Genomic DNA, 23,476 nt, shown 5'->3' with positions numbered 1-23,476 from the left:
CTCAAGTCTCAACCAACTAGTACTTTTGCGGATCTATCTAACATTGCCAGTGGCAGGGGCAGTTAACTTCTTGATTCAACCGCTATGGTTTCTTGATCTATATAATTTTCATTACTATACTCTTTTGAGTCTTGCCCGATGACTCCACTTTTTCATTTGTATATGCTACACGCAACCCATTTTACCGAAGGTTTGCACAAAATTAACAGCTTAATTAAATTAAAGGGTGAAAACTATCAAGCTACTAAATCTTGGTAAAAAGTTTAAGATTAGGTGTCTCTCACTCTTTTTATTCTTTTGATGGATTGCAGCAAGAGTGTCAATTATTCTTTCTGGATCTGGGATATTTCATATTTGGTAGAGAAAAAAAAAATGAACAAATTCATAACACTTTCCATAAACATTCGTCCTCTTTTTTTTTTTTTGTGCCAGACCAATTAGACTTTGTACTAACATTAGTCATAAAGCATATTAACCAAAGAAACAAAATCAGTCATAAAGCATAATATATCTCATTCGACATTATTGTATCGCCTAATCATTTTTAGCCAAAATAATTTGTGCTTGCTAGGTGTGTTGACAATGATACGAGACAAGCAATGGAAAATATTACCTCCAAAGCGAAGAGATTCAATCCGATTAAGTATATTAGCTCATAGCTCATACGTCCTAATTATGGATTTCTAGTAAGTAAATTTGGCTCTCATGATCCAAGGAATAATTTTTAAAGAAAATAATGCATATTAATTTATAATTGATATTATATTTATTTATTATAATTATTAATTTTTCAATTAACATTAAATCTTTCTCTGGAATGTATTTCTTATTTTAGAGAAGGTGAAATCTATAAAAAAATTAATTAGATTAACTAATAATGTGCAAAACAGAACTTCAAATGTGAGAAACAAGACAAACTAAATACAAATTAATGTAATATTAAATTAACTACATCTTCATGATTAATGAAAGGAATATGCCGTGGTGATTGTCAAAAATAAAAGAGATTCCATCTTCATAATTAGAAGTAAAATTTAGTTAAGTTTAACTAAGTTTTGTTAAGGTTAGCCAAGTAAAACCTTTTAAATAAACCTAGCTACAAGGTAACCCCCTGCATAAACTATTAAGCCTGAAATTTTATGTAAATGAATAAATTTAAGTCTTTAGAAAAAAACTGACAAATATATAATATCAAAATATTACAATAAAAGTTTAATACTGTAATAAAGTAATAACACCATTATTATTTAAATAAATCAGTCTGATAAACTTGAAAGATTTTCAGAAAACAACCCAGAAAAGACTTCAGTCTTTTTAATTAAATAACCTTTTGAAGAATCCTTGACCTAATTTATTTAACAAATGACTAAATTAAATAGATTTTGCGCTGCCCTATACATAATTATAAATAGGTCATAGGCTCCCCACAAAAACAAATTGACCTATTTTCAACCCTATTTATAATATAACAATAATTAAAATTTCAATTTAAAACACTTGTCAATTAATTCAAACTCAATAATAATAATAATAATTTCTAAACTCAAAATAGAACATATATTTAAAATTAAAAAAAATTATAAAAAAATGTGTAAAGAATATTTTTCTTGAGAGAAATTATATCTATACAGTAAAATTATAGTTATTTGTTTTAAAAAAAAGCTAAAATGATGAAATATAAAATTAATTAATAATTGGCGTGGTTAAAAATAAATAAAAATAATATTATAACTCTTTTCTTCGTTCATAACATAAACATAGTTGGCCTTCAAAACGGACAGGTGAATTTCCATGGTTGTTAATATGTCAAATGATGGGCACAGAGTGATCCCTTTCGTAACATAAGCTTTATTGAAATCTCACCGGCCAACCCAAGTGGTTTCATGTCCATAATAATAATATACCCATAAAATCGTATTTTTTTTTGTTATAAATTATACGATATTTTAAAATGGATGACATTTTACCAAATTAACGTTGCATTAAATATTTTTTTCTCAAGACTATTCGTAATTAATACTACTCCCACTAAATAGTATTAAAAAGAATAAATGAGTCATAATTAAAAAGACAAAGAATATATTAAAAAATTAAGCGAAACGATCATTTATGGATATTTTTTTTAAATTATCAAATAGGGTAAATTTCAAATAAATTTACAGAAATTGGTAAATCATAAGATATTTCATTACTTCTGAATTCAAATACTTATGAATTTAAACTTGTAAATCATTTTATAACTTTAATATTTTTTTTCTATTCAAGTCGTAAATTTTTTTATCATTTCTTAATTTTTTTGAAATACAACTTCAAAAGTCATAATTTTTTTTTATATTTTTGATAGAATTTATGACTTTGAAGTCATACTTTTTATTTATTTAAATTAATCTTTTTAGTTTTAGTTTTATTTCATATTTTCTATAATTTTTATATTATTTTATTTAATATTTTCTATATTGTTTTATTTAATGCATTTTTTATAAATGAAACACTAATAAAATGAAGCTAAGATCGTGCTTATATGTGCAACTTTAAAGTGGAGCTTGTTAAAATGTACTGTAATTAGAAAAAAAAATATAAAAAATATTAAATAAAATAATATACAAAATTAAAAAATTTATTAAATAAAGTTAAAACTAACAATATTAATTTAAATAAAAGTCATAAATAATATATGATTTCTATAATATATATATATAAACAAAATTTATGATTTCAAAATCGTAAACTTTTTTATGACTTTAATAGAAATGAAAAAAAATTATAAAATAATTTATAATTTTAAACTCCAAAATTATGGGATATCCTATGACTTATTCTTTTTTGATATTTATTTAAAATTTATTTCATTTGGTAATTTAGAAAAAAATAATATTACCACTAAAGGTGGTTTCGCCTTAAAAAATTATCTAATATTTTATATGAAATTAAATAAGTTAATTTTGTTCCTTGACATATATGTGATAAAATCTTAAAGTAATATAATCGAAAGAAATAAAGAAATAGTAAGTACCACGAAAAAAAAAAAGGCATAATGGAAAATCGAGTCATGAAATTAAACTAGGCATCAACTATTACGTGGTTATTATCATGTACAGTGTAATTTGGATTTGGGACATGGCTTCACCCATTTTATATAATGTTCCCTCTCCATTCTTTAACCTTGGCCACCCACTCACATTTGTTATTTCCCTCTTTACCCCCAAATGTCTTCCAGCTTCTCACCCCTTGCCATCTTCCTCCTCCTCCTTCTGGTCCGGTACACGTGCGAGGCACGTGAGCCGTTCGCGTGCGACCCAAAAAATGGCGGCACGAAGAAGATGGCGTTTTGCAAGGTTTCGCTGGCGATAGCGGAGAGGGTGAAGGATCTGATTGGAAGGTTGACGCTGGAAGAGAAGGTAAGGCTTCTAGTGAACAATGCCGCGGCAGTTCCGAGGCTTGGGATGAAAGGGTACGAGTGGTGGTCTGAGGCACTCCATGGTGTTTCAAATCTGGGTCCCGCCGTTAAGTTTAACGCACAGTTTCCTGCCGCTACTAGCTTCCCTCAAGTCATCACCACCGCTGCTTCCTTCAATGCTTCTCTCTGGGAGGCAATCGGACAGGTCACTTTTTCTTTTCATCATTTGTTACCATTCAAAAAATTGAAATATACTTTAAATATAAAATAATTTTATATTATTATTTAATTACAAATTATCTAATGAATTTTAATCGATTGAGAATATGAAATTTTTTATACTAATCATATATCTATATATATATATATGATGTGTTTGATAGAGAGAAGAGAAATAATATTCAAATAAATTATAATTTTTTTTTGGACTCATGTCTTTTATATTCTACTTTAATTAAAAAAAATCTTTTATTTTTAACTAAAAAATTATACGGGAAAATAGTTAATATGATTTTTTATTAGTTTGCAGTGTATTAAATTAAATAAAATATTTACCTTATCAGATAAAATGAAAATACTATTTTATCCTATAATTTTCTTATCATTATTGAATGATCAGATGTTATACATGGTATTATGCTAAATTTAGTTTTAAAAATTTATTAAAAATAATCATTACCTAATAGGACGAGAGACCCACATAATTTTGTAAATTTAGATAATTTTCAGCCCATAAAAAGGAATGTGATGAAAAAGTGTATTCCAAGCTTTTATTCTTATATTATGTTTATGAAATAAGGTAGACAATATAAACTGCATTTAAGATCTTTTTTATATCTGACTTATCTCTTCCTAGTTAAAGTGCTTGACTTTTGCTTTGCTCTCTTTTTGTCACGGCTTGTTTTTTCTTTTTCTTTTTGCTTAGATTCGGTCAAGTTGTGTTGCCATCATCATGGTACCTTTACTTTCTGCTCTGTGGCATGGGCGCGCGGAATACTTAATATCCAGCTGCCACACACGAGAAATATCCCACAGTTAATTTATATAAATACATTAATGATTTTTTTTATACATCCATGGATACATAAGGTGTAAATGTTAAATAATTTCAATATTTTAATAAAATACATATTTTTTCTAAAAGAAATATATTTTTTATTAGCATTAATATTTTTATTGCTTCTGTTTCTATTGTGTAAATTATTAAGATTAAAATTTAATTTTGATTAAAAATAATATCGTAAACTTAAACTTAATCCTCTTATAAAATTAAAAGACGAGGGAGGGAGGAATTATTAACTCTCGAGTATAGTTGTAAGTGTAAGAGTTTTAGATGCGAACATTATTGATTACCGCTTCTAGCAATGGTAAGAGTTTAATCCTATGTTTGATATGATCGAAAATGAGAGGAAAAAAATTAGAGAGAAAAAAATATGAGTAATTAGATATGTTTTTTATTTGATTGAAAAAACAATAAAAAAAAAAGTTGTCTCGTAGAAATAAAAGTTTATTTATTTTTACTTTTTAATTCAAATTTTAATTTTTTTTCTTCTAATTTTCTCTCTTTCCAACCAAACGGACTAATATACTATGTGGACACACTCGTGGTTGCAGCCTTGCGCTCACAGTCACAGTTATGGAACACCGTGCAATGTGCACGGCGAGGCAGCCATGCATTTAATTGTGCTGCTTGACTTTTCTTGCTCACGGGCTAGGGTGGGAACTTGGAAGAATCTTTGCAAACTAGAGCAACTAGTACTGTGTTAACATAATATTCTTTTAACAATTTTATAAGAATTAAATAACATAATATTCTTTTAACAATTTTATAAGAATTAAATACTTTTGATTGATTTAATTAGCGAAGTTAAATCAATAATTATATATAAAATAGTAATTTCTAATGGTTTAATACTTTCATAATTTTTAATTATAAGATCATTTTAATTGGTTTATATTTTTTTAAAAATAATTAATTTAATTAATCATATTAAATCTATTAATTATTTGTATTATTATTATTATTATTATAAATTTTTATCTTTTTATCCATTTGATTATTTTTCATTACGTTTGTAAAAAAAATAGTTAAATGAGTTTAGAAGAGAAAAAGATAATTAATACATTAAAAATAATCTTATAAAGAAAGATAAAAAAATCTTATAATAAAAGACGCAAGGAATAGTAATTTATTCAACAAAATGATGATTGGTGCGTTAGGCTCATGAGTGATTGGTTAGCTACAGTATCATTGTCTGTGGGGACCTAGGCTTTACTAAGGCACTTGCAGATAATGGCAGTCCCAAATTTCGAAATATGAGAATAAACTACTTGGGTCGTTTTTTGTGAAGCAGAGAAAAAGGAAAGAGGACATGAATTAATATAGGGGTTAATGAGCAGGTAGTGTCGGATGAGGCCAGGGCCATGTACAACGGTGGAACAGCAGGGCTCACGTATTGGAGCCCAAACGTTAACATTTTCAGGGACCCTAGGTGGGGCCGTGGACAGGAAACTCCCGGTGAGGACCCTGTGTTGGCCGGTACTTATGCTGCTACTTATGTCAGGGGGCTACAGGGAACCCACGCTAACCGGTTGAAGGTTGCTGCTTGTTGCAAACATTTCACTGCTTATGATCTTGATAATTGGAACGGCATGGATCGATTCCACTTTAATGCACAGGTTCGTTCAATTTAATTTAATTACTATACTAGTACTATTTTTGTTGAAAAATAATAGCAGTACATGGGACCGCCCCTTAAAAAAAATCCAAATTACTATACTAGTACTGTGATTGTATGTTTGTGATCATTGGTGAAATATCGAATATTTGGAATTGAATTTTACACACCAAAAACAAAATGAAATTCAATTATACAGGGAAATTAGCAATATTAATTCTTAATGGCCCATTCATTCACAAATCGTATCCCTGCCTGAAGAAATTTCTCAAGCTTGGCATTTTTGTCTAGTTCAAGATGATTTGTGGGCCCTCTGTTTAATTCCTTCTTTTTACTGTTTTGTGTCATTTGATTCTTTTATTATTATTTTTAAAGGACAAGGAATAACTATTATGATAGGACATCAGTTAACGCTGTTTTTCTTTCTCCCTACTCGATCTTGCTTAGAACTTGATCAACCTACAAATGATAACTTGATTCACGTGACTCAATTCTTGTCACATCAAATTTTGCATAGTTTGGAAAGCAAAATTTTGTAGATTTAATTAAATGTTTTCTAAAGAATTTTACATACTTTTAAATTATAGCCATATAGTGTCACATGTATTTATATTAAACACAGTATGTCACTTTAAATACCTCTAGTTTTTTTGGGTACATACTTTAAATACCTATAGTTGTGTTTTACAACATTCTTCTTTTTATTATTTTTAGAAATACCGGCCACAATAATTTGATAGATTCTAGCAATTTATAATATTTACAACAACTCTTACATTAATTTTCAAATCGTGATTTATTAATTATTATAGGTCCTTACACAAACAAGGAAGACATAACGTCCTGTAATAATTGTAGCATTAGACTATTGGTAATGTTGTTGAGTGAAACCTCATGACTGGCAGGTGAGTAAGCAGGACATAGAGGATACATTCGACGTGCCATTCAAGATGTGTGTGAGCGAAGGCAAAGTAGCCAGTGTCATGTGTTCTTATAATCAAGTCAATGGGGTCCCTACCTGTGCTGACCCCAACCTCCTCAAGAAAACTGTTCGTGGCCTGTGGCAACTTGACGGGTAAGTAAGACTAATCCTTACTGAATTAATGCTCATTGGACACCACCTTCATAACTAGAAATCAATTGGTAAATCTTTTGCTTTTATGTGGTTAGGTACATTGTATCAGACTGTGATTCTGTTGGGGTGTTTTATGATAACCAACATTACACACCAACGCCAGAAGAAGCTGCTGCCGATGCCATTAAAGCAGGCTAGTTAACTAATTAATCCTTCACCATTAATAGATCAAAATGAAAATAGAAATCGGTGATCAATTGTTTGTTACTTCAAGAGTTGTTGCACAATTAATGGGTACGAAGACAAAATGAGATAAATTTTCTTTTTTGACCATGTGACAGGTTTGGATTTAGACTGTGGGCCTTTCCTAGCTGTGCACACGCAGAATGCGGTCAAAAAAGGCTTGCTAAGCGAAGCTGATGTCAATGGTGCTTTGGTGAATACACTGACGGTCCAAATGAGGTTAGGGATGTTTGATGGAGAGCCCACGGCCCATCCATATGGTCACTTGGGCCCAAAAGATGTGTGCAAACCGGCCCACCAAGAACTGGCTCTTGAAGCTGCCAGACAAGGAATTGTACTTCTTAAGAACACTGGTCCTGTTTTGCCACTCTCCTCACAGCTTCATCGCACCGTGGCTGTCATCGGGCCCAATTCTAAAGCTACTATTACAATGATTGGAAATTATGCTGGTGAGTGCATATGATATCCCCAAATCTAAATAAATTTGCCAAAAACAACTCTAATTGTCTCTTTACCTGCCTAAATAGGTGTTGCTTGTGGATACACCAACCCCTTACAAGGGATAGGAAGATATGCACGGACTGTTCATCAGTTGGGTTGTCAAAATGTAGCCTGTAAAAATGACAAGCTGTTTGGACCTGCTATAAATGCGGCCCGTCAAGCAGATGCAACGGTTTTGGTTATGGGCTTGGACCAGTCCATTGAAGCTGAAACGGTGGACAGGACAGGCTTGCTTTTGCCTGGTCGTCAACCAGACCTTGTTTCAAAGGTGGCAGCTGCCTCAAAGGGACCAACTATTTTGGTCTTAATGTCTGGTGGTCCCGTGGATATAACTTTTGCAAAGAATAACCCTCGAATTGTGGGTATTCTGTGGGCTGGTTATCCGGGCCAAGCTGGTGGTGCTGCCATTGCAGATATCTTGTTTGGAACAGCTAACCCAGGTTTGTCCCATTTTCGTAAAATGTCTCAAATGTCTTACGTAGTGTTTGATTGTGTGAAAAGTAACAAAGAAATGAATTATAAATTTCAAAATCTGGTATGCGAAATAATGTGTCAAAAGTATTCAAGTTTTACAATTTATAAGAAAGAATTAATAATAGTTAATTATTTGTCATATAAAGTTTAGATGGTCACCGACGGCTTGATAATTTCTGGTGCTAGAAAGTAAACATTTTTCATGTCTCAAATGGAATTGAATGTATGTTTAACTATCAGGGGGAAAGCTGCCAGTAACATGGTACCCAGAAGAGTACCTAACAAAGTTACCAATGACAAACATGGCAATGCGAGCGACCAAATCAGCAGGGTATCCAGGAAGAACGTATCGGTTCTACAATGGTCCAGTGGTGTATCCATTTGGACACGGGTTGACATACACACACTTTGTTCATACACTAGCAAGTGCTCCCACAGTGGTGTCAGTTCCCTTGAATGGTCATCGCCGTGCCAATGTCACCAATATTTCAAACAGGGCAATTAGAGTGACACATGCGCGGTGTGACAAGCTCTCCATCACCCTCCAGGTAGACATTAAAAATGTAGGGTCCAGAGATGGCACGCACACGTTGTTAGTTTTCTCTGCTCCCCCTGCAGGTTTTGGTCATTGGGCACTAGAGAAGCAACTAGTGGCCTTTGAGAAGGTCCATGTTCCTGCCAAGGGTCAACATAGAGTTGGAGTTAATATTCATGTGTGCAAGCTCCTAAGTGTAGTGGATAGGTCTGGGATTAGGAGAATCCCGTTGGGGGAACACAGTTTTAACATTGGTGATGTTAAACACTCCGTGTCACTTCAAGCTGCAGCACTTGGGATTATCAAGTCCTGAAAATTTTAGGCTAAGGTGGGGAGTATCTACGGCACGTACATGTATATTAGTATGTCAAGTTTTTTAGCTTTCGACAACAAAGGTTGGTTCTATTCAAAGGCAAACTATTTATATACTTGGATTGAAGACAAGACGTGTTAGATTGATTCATCTATCACAGTCAAATAACATGATAGGATTGATTCGTTTTTGTAGATGAGATTAAGGAAATGTATTGTTCTCTCTCCTCCTATATCTTTCTACTTTTAGGACATTCTGTGTTAGTGTGTTATCAATAGGATTTCTAGTAAGATAGTTTTCTCATTGCAATTGTAATTGTAACTTCCCCCTTTATCCTTCTTACGATATTGTTAATAAGATTGTTTCACATCCATTACCATCATGCGCATGTGAGATATAAATTCTCTGCTAAGAACGGTACTGCCGTACTGGTTGATACTATTTTTCTCTCTACTTCTTTTCAGCCTTCGTCTCCCTACAGTTTAATATTTGTTTCTTATGGCTGTTTTCCACCTCCTTTTGTTGGTAGTTCTCATGCATTTAAAAAATTAATAGATAGTATCGAATCATCAAGTGTCCATAGTTTTAGTTAATCATTATCTGACATGCATTTGAAATTTTCAATTAATGACAAATTAAGAATTAATAAACTCGATTAGTGTCATTTGTGGATTCCACCAAAAAAAAGTGTCATTTGAAGATTAATTGAGACTATAATAGTCTTCTCTTGTTTTGATAATTACTTATCTGTAATTATAATTGCGATATGTTTATTATCTCCACATTTTTTTAAATTTATTTTGTCCTTCAAATGATATCGCAAATTATCTCATTATCATGTTTTAACTATTAACATTTTACTTCAGTTACTTTTCTCTCATTAAACTATTCAATACATAAAATATAAATATAAAAAAAGGTACTAAATATATGTAAAATCGAATTCTTAAGGATAAAAGAAGGTGGGCAAATAGACATGCGAGTACCTGTCTTTCCATTATCACTTAAAAATTACGTAGGTTATGTTGATCAATAGCCTAATTATTTGTTTTCCTCATGTATTGCTGGTTCATATTGGGAACGGTAAAATAAAAGTGCTTTCGGCTTCAGAATATGCTTATCAATAAAAATGAAGGCACAAGAGGTGAAGTCAACAAAACACACGTGATACCATTGAACACTCTTCATTTTTTGGGGCCTGTGGCCCCTATGTTTACCAAAATGTAAAACTAAGGAAGCACATGTTGTAATCAAAGTATGGTAATTGGTAATGGTGTACATCGTGTTGGGCTAGGCAGCTACGGTGATTATTCTTAAGCTTCTGATTTGGACCAACAAAATTAAGAAAATAAAGAATGTGTTGGGGGAATGCAGTGCTTTTGTAATGAGCGAATGCTACTAACAAGAACAGTTAAGGATTTGTGTCCTTAATTGTTCGTGTTGTATTTCCTCTCATATATTCATGGTACCTCAAAAAATTCCGACTGGTCTTGTGTAATTTGGGCTAGTGGGTTTGTTTAATTCTTACTGGGCTTGTTGTAGTCTGGGCTTCTATAACATAACGCGGAACCAATTTTAAAATACTTTTTCATAGATTTTTTTTTTAACCCAAGATATCTCCAACTGAAACTCAATGGTTAATTTTTCAAGATATTGAGATGTATTTAAGAAGATATTCTTCCTTACTCATACTTGGGAATCAAACCTCAAACTACATACATAAAGAACAAGGTTATGTGTCTCACGGTACACCATGTTGGTTGCCTTTTGAGCTTTGGTTGGTGAAGATAGCATAAAATAATTAAAAAAGATTAAACATGCCTTTTGTTTTTATAAATTAAATTGAAAATTTGTACAAATGAAGAAGTTTTTTAAATCCAAAATATATTTAAATAATAAAGTTGTAAACGGAGGTTAATAATTTTCTTTTTGTTTCTTTTACAGAAAATTCGATGGAAAAAAATTATCCTTATAGTGCAAGAAATCATAAAGATATATTGTTAGGGAGAAATATTATAATATTGGATTTCTCTAAAAAAAAATTATAATATTGAATGAATTTAATATATTAAAGTGTAAAAATGCATCAAAATACATTAAATTGAAATAAATAAGCTGGGCACGTGGGACATTATTTAAACATGTATGCTAGTGTCGTGCAGTTAAATTCATATAAGCTTATATTACTTTCATCATAAAACTATTAAAGTTGTTTAGTCAATAGTAATATCTATAGTTATTTAAAATTCGGCAAAATCATGTGCAACAATAATGTTTCAATTGATGAGCGAAGCTGGCATGTATATATGTTGGGCCAATTAAACATAGCCAACAAAAAAACAAAGAAAATAAAAACAATAGGCGGCTTTGAGAACTGGAAATGGCTTTGATGTTGACATAGTTAGATAGCATATGATGCATCGACAAGAATGGTTGATGGGCTCTCATAAAACAACCATAGAGAAACATCAATGTCCCAATGTTTCAAATTTTGGAATCACAGATTCCGCACCACAAGGACTCCAGTACTGTTCAAGAGCTGCAGACATGGTGAAAATCAAATAAAACTGAGAATTTCGTTAAATACTGTATAAGAATTATATGTAGCAGCAGGCCAGTACATCGTTTGGTTATAAGATGAACACAATAATGTATTAAGTTTTCAACTGATAAATGAACTTGCACGTTTGAGTTGCTGCCGATTGAAGTTTCTACAATATACATTTACTTAATAGACGGGAGATATAAGGTTAGTGCTTAAAAAAGAAAAATAAGAAAGAAAGATCTCGAAATTGATTATTGTTAACAAAAAACTACAATTGATATTTACCAAATAAATGAAAATATATACTTAACAAACTTCATACACATGAGTACATGATTGACACTGTGGATCTTCTATTTCTTTATTCAAAAAATTATATTATTATTTATTTATAAATTAATATGTATGATAAATTTTTAAAATTTATATTAACAATAATTTCTAATCAATCATTATACAGTGTGGTTTATGATCTAGGATAATTTTTTTTCTAATTGATTAAAAATGTAAGAAAAAATTTAATAAAATATTTTTATACTATCAGTTTAATTCCTATGCATCATTAATGTAAAAAAAATTACACTGTTAACTAATTAAAAATCATACTATACTTTATGATAAGTATTGTTTAAGTTAATTGAGCTTAGATAGTATAAAAATCTGTTCATTGTCAGAGCATAAAACATTATTTTCTCAAACTCTTAATATTATCAATACATTTTTTATCGTAATTATAATAAGAAAAAGGTTTATTTGTCAGTTTATTAAGCATTAGGATAAGGTAAGCAAAGTTGTTGCAACAGAAAAATGTTCTCATCTGATTTCAGCGGTTGGAGCAAGTGCATGGATATGGTGGATTGGCTAAAGGAATGTTTACTTAATTAATCAAATGTATATAAAACTGATGCTTGACTTTGAATTGAAGTTTCTCTTTTTCAACATCCCTACTTGAACTCGATGGATCCGATTTTATTAGTAGTGACAATGGCTTTAAGTGGGAATATGTTTCTTTCCCGTAAGCAAAAGGAATAAACAGAACAGAGGACAGAGCAAGCTTTTCTTTTTCCGATCCGTGCCACAATTATGCATTGTTCAAAGTGCAAACCTTTAGTAAAGGCTGATTTAATCGGATAGGTTCGGAAAAAAATGTGAAAAAAAAAGTTCAGTGTACACTGTACAGACTACAGTACAAGTATACAAGCCATGAGGCACAGCACAGCATTACAAATCTTCACGCCTACTTTTCCCCTCTATGTTTTCAATTATTGGGAGATACGGATAAGGGATGATGACTCTATGTCCTTCCCTTCCGCTCTGTATCCCAAAGGAGAGGAGGGGTTGTGTTATTTAAGTTGGAGAAGAGCATAGAAGAGAAAAAAAAAAAAAAGTTCCTAATTAATATAGTTTGCTGGTAATAATGTCAAAGTAGGTCAAGTTTGATTGGTGATTTGATCACCTTGAAACAAAATAGAATAATTCTAAATCCTCCTAATTGATTATCTTGTAAATCTTCCTACTATCTTTTATCATAACTACAAGATATGTTTTACAAAAGATGGAGTACAAGGATATAGCATTATTCTATAAAATATGGGTTGGAGTAATGAAATTTACAATATGTTTTGTAGCATAAAAATTGAAACTAGAGTAAAAGAGGTAGATCGAATAAATATAGAAGACATTATCATCTTTCTTCCTTCAATGTCAATGAAATAAATGGAAAGAGAAAGAAAAAGAAAAAAAATTGGGGTCCCATGATTTTTTATTTTTTGCAAAACTAGCTAGATTTTCAATTGTACTTGTGTTGGTAGTGTAAAATATTGATTATTTTTAAGCATAATCTATTACTGATTCTCTTTTGATATATAGAAATAATTTGATTTCCTGGGTAGCTGTCACTAGCCCTCTATTAACCCGCAACATGGTTTAGAACCTACTATTATACGTTGAGAAAATTTCCATCTTTTAGACCAAATCAATTCTACTTTTAATGCTTTGATTTTATGTTATTTATGTTACTTTAATCAATGTGAATGGTTGATGTTATACATTTGATTTTAGTTCGTATTTATCTCATCAGGATTGTGATTTTTTTTTATATCATTATTAATTATAATAAGTTTTTTTAGTGGGAATGCAAAAAATATAAAGAAAACCAAATCTTGTAGAAGGAATTTTGCCACCAAATTTTCAGGCGCTAAAACAGTCTTTACATTTAACAAGCATTTAGAGATTGATATTGTGGTCTCTAATTTTAGAGACTGAATGATTAGGTTGGTAACCAAATCCAAATTTAATTGATATTATAATTTTCTTACTGAATTAGTGACAGAATATGTTGACTATAATCTGAAAACCAAGTAAATTGGTCTCTAAATTTTTTATTGTATTCTTTTTTCTATTATAAGCTATTAAGGAAAATTTAGTATTGATTTATTTGGTCACTAAATTTATCAACATTGGTGATTGATACATAAATTCGATCACAAAACCAATTTACCAACCAGATATTTAGAAAATATGAAAATGGTTGTTTTCTGTCACTAATATGTGGCTAACTGATTTAGTAACTAAAAGTTACGAATTTGTGACCAATTAATTCGGTCTCTAAACAAAGCTTTTTTGTAATAAGAGTTGAGGGTTTAAAAAAAAAAAAAAAAGTCATAGTATAGGTTTTACAAAATTGTGAGATGAGATTGAGGGTGAGGGATAGTTTAGGAAAAATGATAATGATAGACAAAAAAAAAAAATCTTTCCAGGATTGAAAGTGATAATGTTAGTTTTCATTATTAAGAGAAAATAATAAAATAAAATGTTGAATGTTTTGCAAAGAGGGAGTGGAATCCTTTTTTCTCTAGCTCTCTAATTTATCTTTATTCCTCTCTATCGTTGATCTTTATTTATCGTTTTTTTTCTTTCTTTTTTCTAATTTTTTTGCTGCAGAGAGATGGGAGAACAAAAGAAGATTTTATATATTTAATTCTCTTCTCACTTTTTTACTTTGCAAATTAAATCTTTTTTTAAAACAATTTCACACTATTTAACAATCTATCCTTCTCATCCAAAATCTAATAAATTAAAAAAATTATTTCTAAAATAAATGTTTGAAAAAACACAGAAACAGCTAAAAGATATTGTTTTCCCCCCATCGTATTCAGCTTTTCCTTCAATTTTACCCTCCACTTTGCACCTTACACCATCATTCACCTGCAGTCTTAACAACCTTTTGAATTACATTTTAAAAACTAAAAACAGTTTTAAAAATATCCACAATTTTTTTAAAAGAGTTAATCAAATCATGATGAAGATGTCTAAGTTCTCAAATGACTTCTATTAAAATATATTGATTCGATCACCATGTAGTCATCACTCATCTTGAGTTACTTAATTTGTGCGAGCGTAGATTTATATATTCATGATCTATGTTTAATCAAATTTTTATATTAAGATGTACAAAAACAACTAAAAATTACATTTGTGATCTACCATTGAGTTGTGTGAATGAAAATCCAAACATGCTATTAATTTGGCCATGACAAGTGAGGGAATATATATCAGAAAATAGCATTCCACCTCAAACGGTTCGCTTCTTGATTCTTCTCCAGTTTGTCACATTCCTGTAAACAATTATTTTGTCCTCTTTCCAATAGATTTTATTGATCAGCTCCACCAATATACTTGTTCTTGGCAACCATATATACATTTAATTTAGAACATATTGATATAAGCTGAGACCAAAATTAAGTTAAAGAGCAGTTTTGTGCATGTCGTGGCTGAAATTTGAATTTGAATTTGCTGATCTCAATGCATTATTGTCAAACTTTTGAGCTAAGCACCTGAGTTATGAGCAGATAACACCCTGATTAAGTTGGCCCTGTGGGCCATAATTTCATTCAAGCTACACAAGACTTTATCACTATTGGTTGACAAAGCCGAAGCTCCACATGGGTCACCATTTCCACGTGATTTTCCATCCACGAGGCACGTGCTTCCCACAGAGGTTCCCCGAGCTTTTGAATTACAAGAATAAAATATGTAATAACATTGAATAAAGTGTGGCGAGTACGGCAAGCAAGTGAAATGCGTTGCATATGAGTTATAACTGATCAGAATAATGAAAAATGTTTTACTAATATATAAATTACTACAATTTTAAAGATACTGACGTATTGTGCCGCCAAAGGAAAGAACATATGTAAATGTGCATCGTGCAATATAGAATAAATAAATAAATTAAAATACCTTATCCAGGAACGGTAGTTTTGATTAGAGAATCCTTAGGACTTCACGTCACACTGCTTCCTTGTGTACAAACATGTCTTTGAGAATGGAAGCGTTTCCCATCAACCCTAAATTTTAATCGCGGGTCAATTGCTTAATCACTTGTGTTACTTTTCAACTGCTAAGATTACCAAAGGTGTGCGATTCCTTCATTGCTTATTTTAAATATAAAGGATCTTATTATTATTATTGCATATGTAAGAAATATTTAATGTCCACCCTGGCAAAGTGATGCCTTCATGGGAATCCTATTTTTCCTCTATGATATAATACGTTGAATATCGTTGATCGCTATAACTTCTCATCAATATTCTGGTCTCTGGATTAGGCTTTAAAATATTACTATTAATCTTTTTCAGTTACTTATTGAGCCGCTCTTTTAGTGCAGTTATGCATTAATTAATTAAGTAGTAGTTCAGTTTTTATGTTGTTTTTGCTATAATTATAAGAGGAATGTTTGGCGATGGTTAGAATTACAACTAAATTAAAGCTGTAACCATGGCATCGCTTCAATAAGTGACGAGAGATTCTTACATAGGACTAATACAGCATGCAGTTAGGTACACAACCATTTAGATTCCGATTAATATATAGCAGAAAACTGTCCCCCGTTTTCATCATCACCAGAATATATATTTTTATATATAAGTAATAAAAATATCGAATAAAATTCAATAAATATTATTTAATAATTATTTTGAGACCTTAAGTTATTTATAATTTTGATGTACACTCTTGTTTGTTGGAACTTGAAACCCAATAACAATCATCGCATATTAGCTAGGAATCCTAGGATCGCTTATCAACCAGATTACTTCTTAACCAAATGATACATACATTTATATATATATATATATATATATATATATATATATATATATATATATATATATATATATATATATATATATACACGTGGTAGTTTCAAATATAAAAATCATATAAAGAAAAGATCATAAGAACTTGAAAACCTATTCTAGCTAGGACCCTAAAAAAAATGCGTTCAATTTAAGGGTCATTGACCTTACCTTCGGAATTCTTGAAGAAAATAATAATTGGCAATAGTAGGAGAAGAATGACAATGAAATAAGGATAAGTCCAATTATAAATTATGGGTGCACCAATCAAACAATGTCCAATTAGAGGGTAGTGATCTAGATGTACGTCACTTTGTAGAACCAATCGTTTGATTAATATAAGGAACCTTAGACACTGCATGTGTTGCATGCAGACTTAAACTTAAATGAGCGCTTGATATGTTTGCTAGCTAGCCTGTTATTTAAAATGGTCCTTTTGAGTAATTCCTGGCCCCAAGTTTCACATAAACAATCAAACAGAGACTTCATAAGGGCTAAGGAAGAAATTTCAAATATACCAATTATAATAATGTTTCCTCCACGCCTTCCCTCCTAACGGAAATAGAGAAAAAGAGGGGGAAAAAAAGGCCCATTGAAATTGGAATTTACTAGTTATTGCTAAGTATTAGAGGAACGAGGGGGACATAAGGACATGCATAGAAAGCAAGTATTCAATAACACGCACCAAAGTGGAATAAGTATAGTGCATAAAAATTATATTTTTGTGATATAAGGCTTCAAGGGGGGGTGCATCACATAAAACAAGTGGACCCTCTTAATTTCCTCCATTGATGATTCCTACCGAATTACCAATAAATTAAACAGATGGTCGCCATCACAATGAAGGGTCCCCAGCTTCCTTACAGAAGCTGCTTGATCCCCTTAGCTGTTCCAGCGTATAGCAGAATTGCAGCCATGTGTATGGAAGAAACCAAACTATATCTGTAGACCCTTGTCCTTAAACCTTGGGAGCTCAAATGGTCCCAATATCCCGGTTGGAACAGTGGCAATACATACAAATGTTGCTCACGTCAGTGTCCAAGAGCATGTTACTGCTACTCAAGAAAAAATAAAAAGAATCAGCCGTATTGTTTTGGACACCTCAACCCTAAAATGCAGAATCAACATCTTACATCATGTGTTAACAAAAGCTAATATCATCGATCACCGGGGATAAGATTTGCTATAATATACACACTTAAGCTCCTAATAAAACATTTCTTTTATATTTTTCAATAATTAAGTGAAAAAATTGTTATAATATTATATATTATTAAACATGACTTCAACAAGAAATAAGATAATAAATAAAAAGTCGTTTTAATATTACAACTTCTTTAATTTATATATATAACAAGTTATTTTCAAAACACGACTTACTTCTTTTTGTAAAAATTTAAAATTTACCTTTTACGGTAATTTTTTAAAAAACTTGTCCCAAAATGTAAAAAAATAAAAAAAACCTAGATAGATGACAAGTAAAACATGCTATTTAGGAATCCTAATAAAGTTCTATTTAAAATTAAAAAAAAAACTGAAAAAATGTGTTGCCACTAATCAACATTAGTGTCAAGTTCATAAATATGATGCATTGCGCTGCTAACCCCGTGAAAATGTATCTTCATTTACACTCTCTCTGTTGACCACCTAAACCCATCCTTGTGTTTTAGTGGTAGATCCCGCGCCGATTTCCCCATTCAGTTTGGGACTTTGGGTAAAGCCTACCCAATATTTATGAACGTTAATCACTAATCACTCAAATATGGGGCGGGAAGAAATGGAGTTCAATTTAATGCAACAATGTAATGAGAGAGATGTTCACCATTGTAGCTCACCTAAAGATAGACATACCGCGTGTCATTTATAATGATTTTCAAAAAGCATTAATCTCTTAAGTAAATTTCTCATTCCTTTTCTCTCAAAATTAAGCATTTATAAAAATATTTTAAAGTTTAAAAGTTATAAACACTACAAAAAGTTGCAATGCATGGTTTTAAATTTAGCATATGTATAACCCCCCCAAATTCATATATTATAACTTTTTTTAAATGTATCTTGATGTGACTACTAGTGTCGCCGATTAAAAAAAATAGACTCTTAGTATTTTTGAAAATACTAATAATAATATAGAATTTTTTTGGTCTTGTACATTTAGATTAAATTTATTTTTGGTGTCTCAAATTTTAAAATATTTTTTAGTCTTCTTTACGTACTTTAAAAATAGTCAACTTTTGGTTCTTACAAAGGACTAAAGTCTAAAAGTATAAAAAAAATAGAAATTGAAAGTGAACTATTTTCAAACTAGAAAACTAATAAAATCACTTTAAAATTTAATCAATTAAAATTAAATTTCATCTACATTTAAAGTGAGTCGGAATAATAAAATTTACATACTGAAATACGATTATGTGTGGAATTTTGTCAAAATCTACAGCCTGGATTTTAGCAGCACTGTAGCTAAAAAGGTGTGCGGTAATTAGAAATAGAATCTGATATTCCAAATAAGGGGATCAATTTTTATACCTAAAAAGAGAATAATTGTTTTGACAGTAAAAAAAAGAGAAAAGAATTCTCTCCATGTAATCTAAATATACATTAAATTGTCTCCCGGCCCGTCCGAAATAGCGTGTTTGAATGGACTTATATTAGATTTTTTAAAATTTAATTTTTGAGTTTTCAAAATCAAAAGCAATCATTTTTTCTTAATTAACATTTTACTTTTGCAAACTTAATTAAATGCTTTTTTAAGAAAAAAAAACATGTTAGAAAATGACCTTAAGAGCAGTGATACCAACTAAGTTGACATCTCACCCCTAAGGATCTTATGCCACACACCTTCAAATACATTGATGAGAAAAAAAATGAACAAAACTCTTGGAAGAACTAGGCCTAACCCAAGAAAAATAAAAACTATAAGAATATGTAAGAAGAAAGCTCTTGTCTATATCTAAGGAGCTCATATCAGATGAAAGAAAAGGAAGAAATCCACCAAACTATCTAAAAAACTGTGCATCAAAACTATCTAACTTAACTGCACAATCACAATCATTGTCTTCACAGTAAACATGAGAAATTCTAAAACTAAAAAAGGAAATAAATCTCAAACAGTTTAATCAACAATTTTGGAGAAGACAAGGGAAGTGAATTAGTTAAGTGTTGATTGCTGGTGTTCATTGGCAATATGAGTTTTCTCACAATTCTCCATGGAGTTGTGAATGGACGCACCCCTTGATGGTGTTTTGACTTCTCTAGGACATGACTTGATTTATTATTCTTCTTAGTTGTTTTGTCATTTTCTTCCTTTAATTTTTTGCCTTTTGTTTTTAACAATCCTGTGTACCAAATCCCCTTATTTATCATATTTTTTTTTTTATGAATTTTGATGCCTACCTTAAACATCATTTTCTTGTTTCACTCTCCCTTCACTTTTTTTCTTCCATTACATTTTCCTCCCATGAGGGTGAAAATGAAGAAAGGAGTCTTTGTTGGGTTTGCATGCGCTATTTTAGTTTTCTAATTCTGGGTTTTACAATTTGTATTTTGATTTTTCAGTTTGCGTCTTTTCCAATTTTTGGATTTCCATGTGCGATTCTTGGTTGACATTTTGATTTCCCAGTATGTATTTTATTTTTCACTTTGGAAATTTTCAACTTTATAAGGTTGTATATTGTGATTTTGTATTGAGGTTTTGATTTTCAAAAGTCTCTTTTGGATTTCCATTTTTTATTGTTTAACAATGATTCCTTAATTAAGAAACGTTACTTACATGTAACGTCCACCTAGATTTGCTTTAACGGTGAAAATTTACAAAAATTGTTTCTTAACTATAGAAACTCATTAAGCAACATGCACGGGAGATGTTTTAATGTTCATAGCAAAAACAAAAAAAAAAGATAGAATTTTAATTAAATTTTTCTACTTTAGTTTAGTTGTGGCATGGGGTAAAGTAGGAAGGAGTAGTTATATATTCAAATAGAATAAGCATACTGCTTTATTCTTTGAGAATTTTGGATTATATTTATTTACCATCTAATACCCTAAATATCCTTGTTGTGGTTCACTTTTTCTCTCGTCCTGCTCCTTCATTCGCTCCTCTATCGTCTCCTTCTCAGTTCACTCTCCCCCCTCACCTTCCTCCTCCACTATATTAGGGTGCAAATGAGGATGAAAGTCATTGAATTTACATCTGAGATTCTAGTTTCTAGGGTTTTGATCTTCCACTTTGAGTTTCTCAACTCGTATTTTGATTTCCAATTTTTGTGGTTTCTATTATTTTCTATGGATTTGGATCCTTTCCAGTGGTTAACAGGAGAGGTACTGTTAAATAAACTTTAGTCATTCATTAGTTTAAAACTTAATCAACAGATGAAATTAAAATCAACGGAAACTCATCGTATCACTTTTTTTGCTTATGAAATCCGAATTTGCTATTGCATGATTTGATAACAACATCCAAAGGTACATAATAGTGCTAGCTAAACAACATGTAAATATAGGGCATAACATATAAATGTTTACAGAGATATTTAGATATTATTTATCAATGAAATTTTTATAATGATAGCAGAAATCAAATTATGTTATTGTGAAAAATTTCTTAACAACTGGATCATTGGTTATAGAATAATCATATTAATGAATTCTTGGGGAGTTTTGGATAAATTCTTTTAAGCATCTGAATTATTCCAAATGTTGGCGGCTTAATTCCGGAAAACAATCACAATAAAGTCAATTAGCGTAGCATAAATGAAAATTGTCAATGCCTTGCATAAAATAAAAATTCAAAATGAGAAAATAATTGTGCTTTTTCCCCGGGAGTGGGGGCTTCACAAGATCAATTAGTGGTGAGTTTTGGCGTGCTGATAATGAAACTCATGTGCTTAAGGAATTTCCAGAACATAAAGGAAATCTAGGTGCAATTATTTAAAGAAAAAATTGTGTATAATCGAAGGGGGAAAATGAATATACGTATTTATATATATAGGGATTGAAGTGTTCCTAGGTTATGCAAGACTCAAATCATTGATCATGTTACACCAGAATAGAACTATTAATCCTCAAAATGACGCAATGATAGTACTGGTCCAGAAAGAAGAAGAATGTAATATAGAAACAAAAACAATGGGCAAGCTCCAAAAACTCAGGTTTATCTGGATGAATTGGATATATACGGGGAAGGACTGAAGGAGTGAGTGGCTTTGCCTTGAGGTGCGGGCCACAAAATTTAGAAATGCCACGTGGAGACAGGCTGGCTTGAGAAGGGTGACATGGCAAGGTGTGGGGGACTAGATGGGAATTATCAATTGCAATACACGAGATTGTAGGCACTGCCACCATTTATAATGGGATTGTGGGGGCAATGGAAAGGGAAGTTAGAGAGCCTTTAAGACAAACCCATCTGGCTATCTAATCCCAATTCATGTGCATTCATTAATCAATGTGGGTGAAATAAAAAGCAAAGCAAACCCTCCCAAAAGAAAAAGCATGATTCCTGTGCCTTACGAGACAAGAGTCGCTTTCTCACTCCCCATAAATATGCTCCTCCTTTTTTTTACTAATTCAGCCTCACACTCTCCTTTTCTCTGACCGTTTTGCCCTTGCTTCTTTTTTTTATCAGTTAACTGCAATGTCTCACCTCATGTATGCCTCTCCTTGTTCAACCAAACAACATCAACAACAAATGCATTTTTTTTTGTTATGAAGGAAACAGAAGGAATTGCCTAGAAATGAAGATGAAGATGATAAGTTGGAAAAAATAATAACTAAAAATTGGTACCATGATGTTGGTTCAAAAGCTCATAATACCCCCTTGTGTACTGATAATATCAACTTGTCAAATTATGGTAATGGCCAAATTATGGATGGCCTGTCTCGATCACTGTGATAATTGCAACTTGAAAAGTTACAAATCAAGAATGATCATATTCAATAGCAAAGAAGAGAAAAAGGTGTGTTTAGTGTCAAAATGAATCGTTGATTGGTCATTATTTATGTTATGTACTGCCTTTTGTGACACACAGAATGTCTAAAGGCTAAAGACCCCCCATGATCACGGTTTATTTTACAGCGAGGGAGAAATTTACAGGGTTTTAATTTATTTCATCCATTGAATTGATTCTAATCCAAGCTCACATGTGGAGCTACTATTTCTTCACAATTCTCATTGAGTCAATCATGGCTGAGTTATGGAAAAGAGACAGAAAAAAAAGATAAAAGAAAAAGGGCGATTGTATTTTTATTAGAAGAATTGCTGTAGTATTAAATAAAACTAGAAAAGAAATATAAAAAAAAAATGAGGGATCATGGAAATAAAGGGTCAACGTATACAAGGGTAAATCCGTGAATTAGTTAGTTGGCTTGGAAAAATAAATAAGAAACGGATCCTCTTGCAAGCTTTGCTTACTTTTGTGGCATTACGCTTGGCTGGAGTGGAGTTATCTTTTGTGGGTGGTTGAAACTTGAAACCGAGGACCCGTGATGGGTGACCGGGTATACCCAGTTAGAATCATGCACTCACCGGCTGAGCCAGGTACCAAATCATAAATATTAGTAGTAGCTTATTATTAGGGCCATAGAC

At 31.3% G+C, this 23,476-nt stretch overlaps 1 protein-coding gene across 2 annotated transcripts; it reads left to right on the top strand.

Moving 5' to 3' along the window:
• Window positions 1-3,151: 3,151 nt before the first annotated feature.
• On the top strand, window positions 3,152-9,589 carry LOC100809501 (probable beta-D-xylosidase 2). Of its 2 annotated transcripts, none has more exons than XM_003554496.5 (7): window positions 3,152-3,602; window positions 5,798-6,076; window positions 6,981-7,150; window positions 7,246-7,343; window positions 7,492-7,842; window positions 7,921-8,334; window positions 8,609-9,589. In XM_003554496.5, the coding sequence occupies exons 1-7, from the start codon at window positions 3,207-3,209 to the stop codon at window positions 9,214-9,216; spliced, it is 2,316 nt and encodes a 771-aa protein (XP_003554544.1). In that variant the 5' UTR covers window positions 3,152-3,206; the 3' UTR covers window positions 9,217-9,589. The 2 variants fall into 2 exon arrangements, with proteins under 2 accessions (XP_003554544.1, XP_014627589.1); XM_014772103.3 differs by having other exon boundaries at window positions 3,486-3,602; window positions 5,752-6,076.
• The last annotated feature ends 13,887 nt before the right edge of the window (window positions 9,590-23,476 follow it).

The sequence above is a fragment of the Glycine max genome, chromosome 19 (assembly GCF_000004515.6).
Source record: "Glycine max cultivar Williams 82 chromosome 19, Glycine_max_v4.0, whole genome shotgun sequence".
In the NCBI taxonomy this organism is placed as follows: domain Eukaryota; kingdom Viridiplantae; phylum Streptophyta; class Magnoliopsida; order Fabales; family Fabaceae; genus Glycine; species Glycine max.
This window is presented reverse-complemented; position numbering and strand designations above follow the sequence as displayed.

Coding starts and splice junctions, on each gene's coding strand:
- LOC100809501 (XM_003554496.5), top strand. CDS start 3,207: ATGTCTTCCAGCTTCTCACCCCTTGCCATCTTCCTCCTCCTCCTTCTG. Junction 6,077..6,980: donor GATTCCACTTTAATGCACAG/GTTCGTTCAATT, acceptor CATGACTGGCAG/GTGAGTAAGCAGGACATAGA. Junction 7,151..7,245: donor GGCCTGTGGCAACTTGACGG/GTAAGTAAGACT, acceptor TTATGTGGTTAG/GTACATTGTATCAGACTGTG.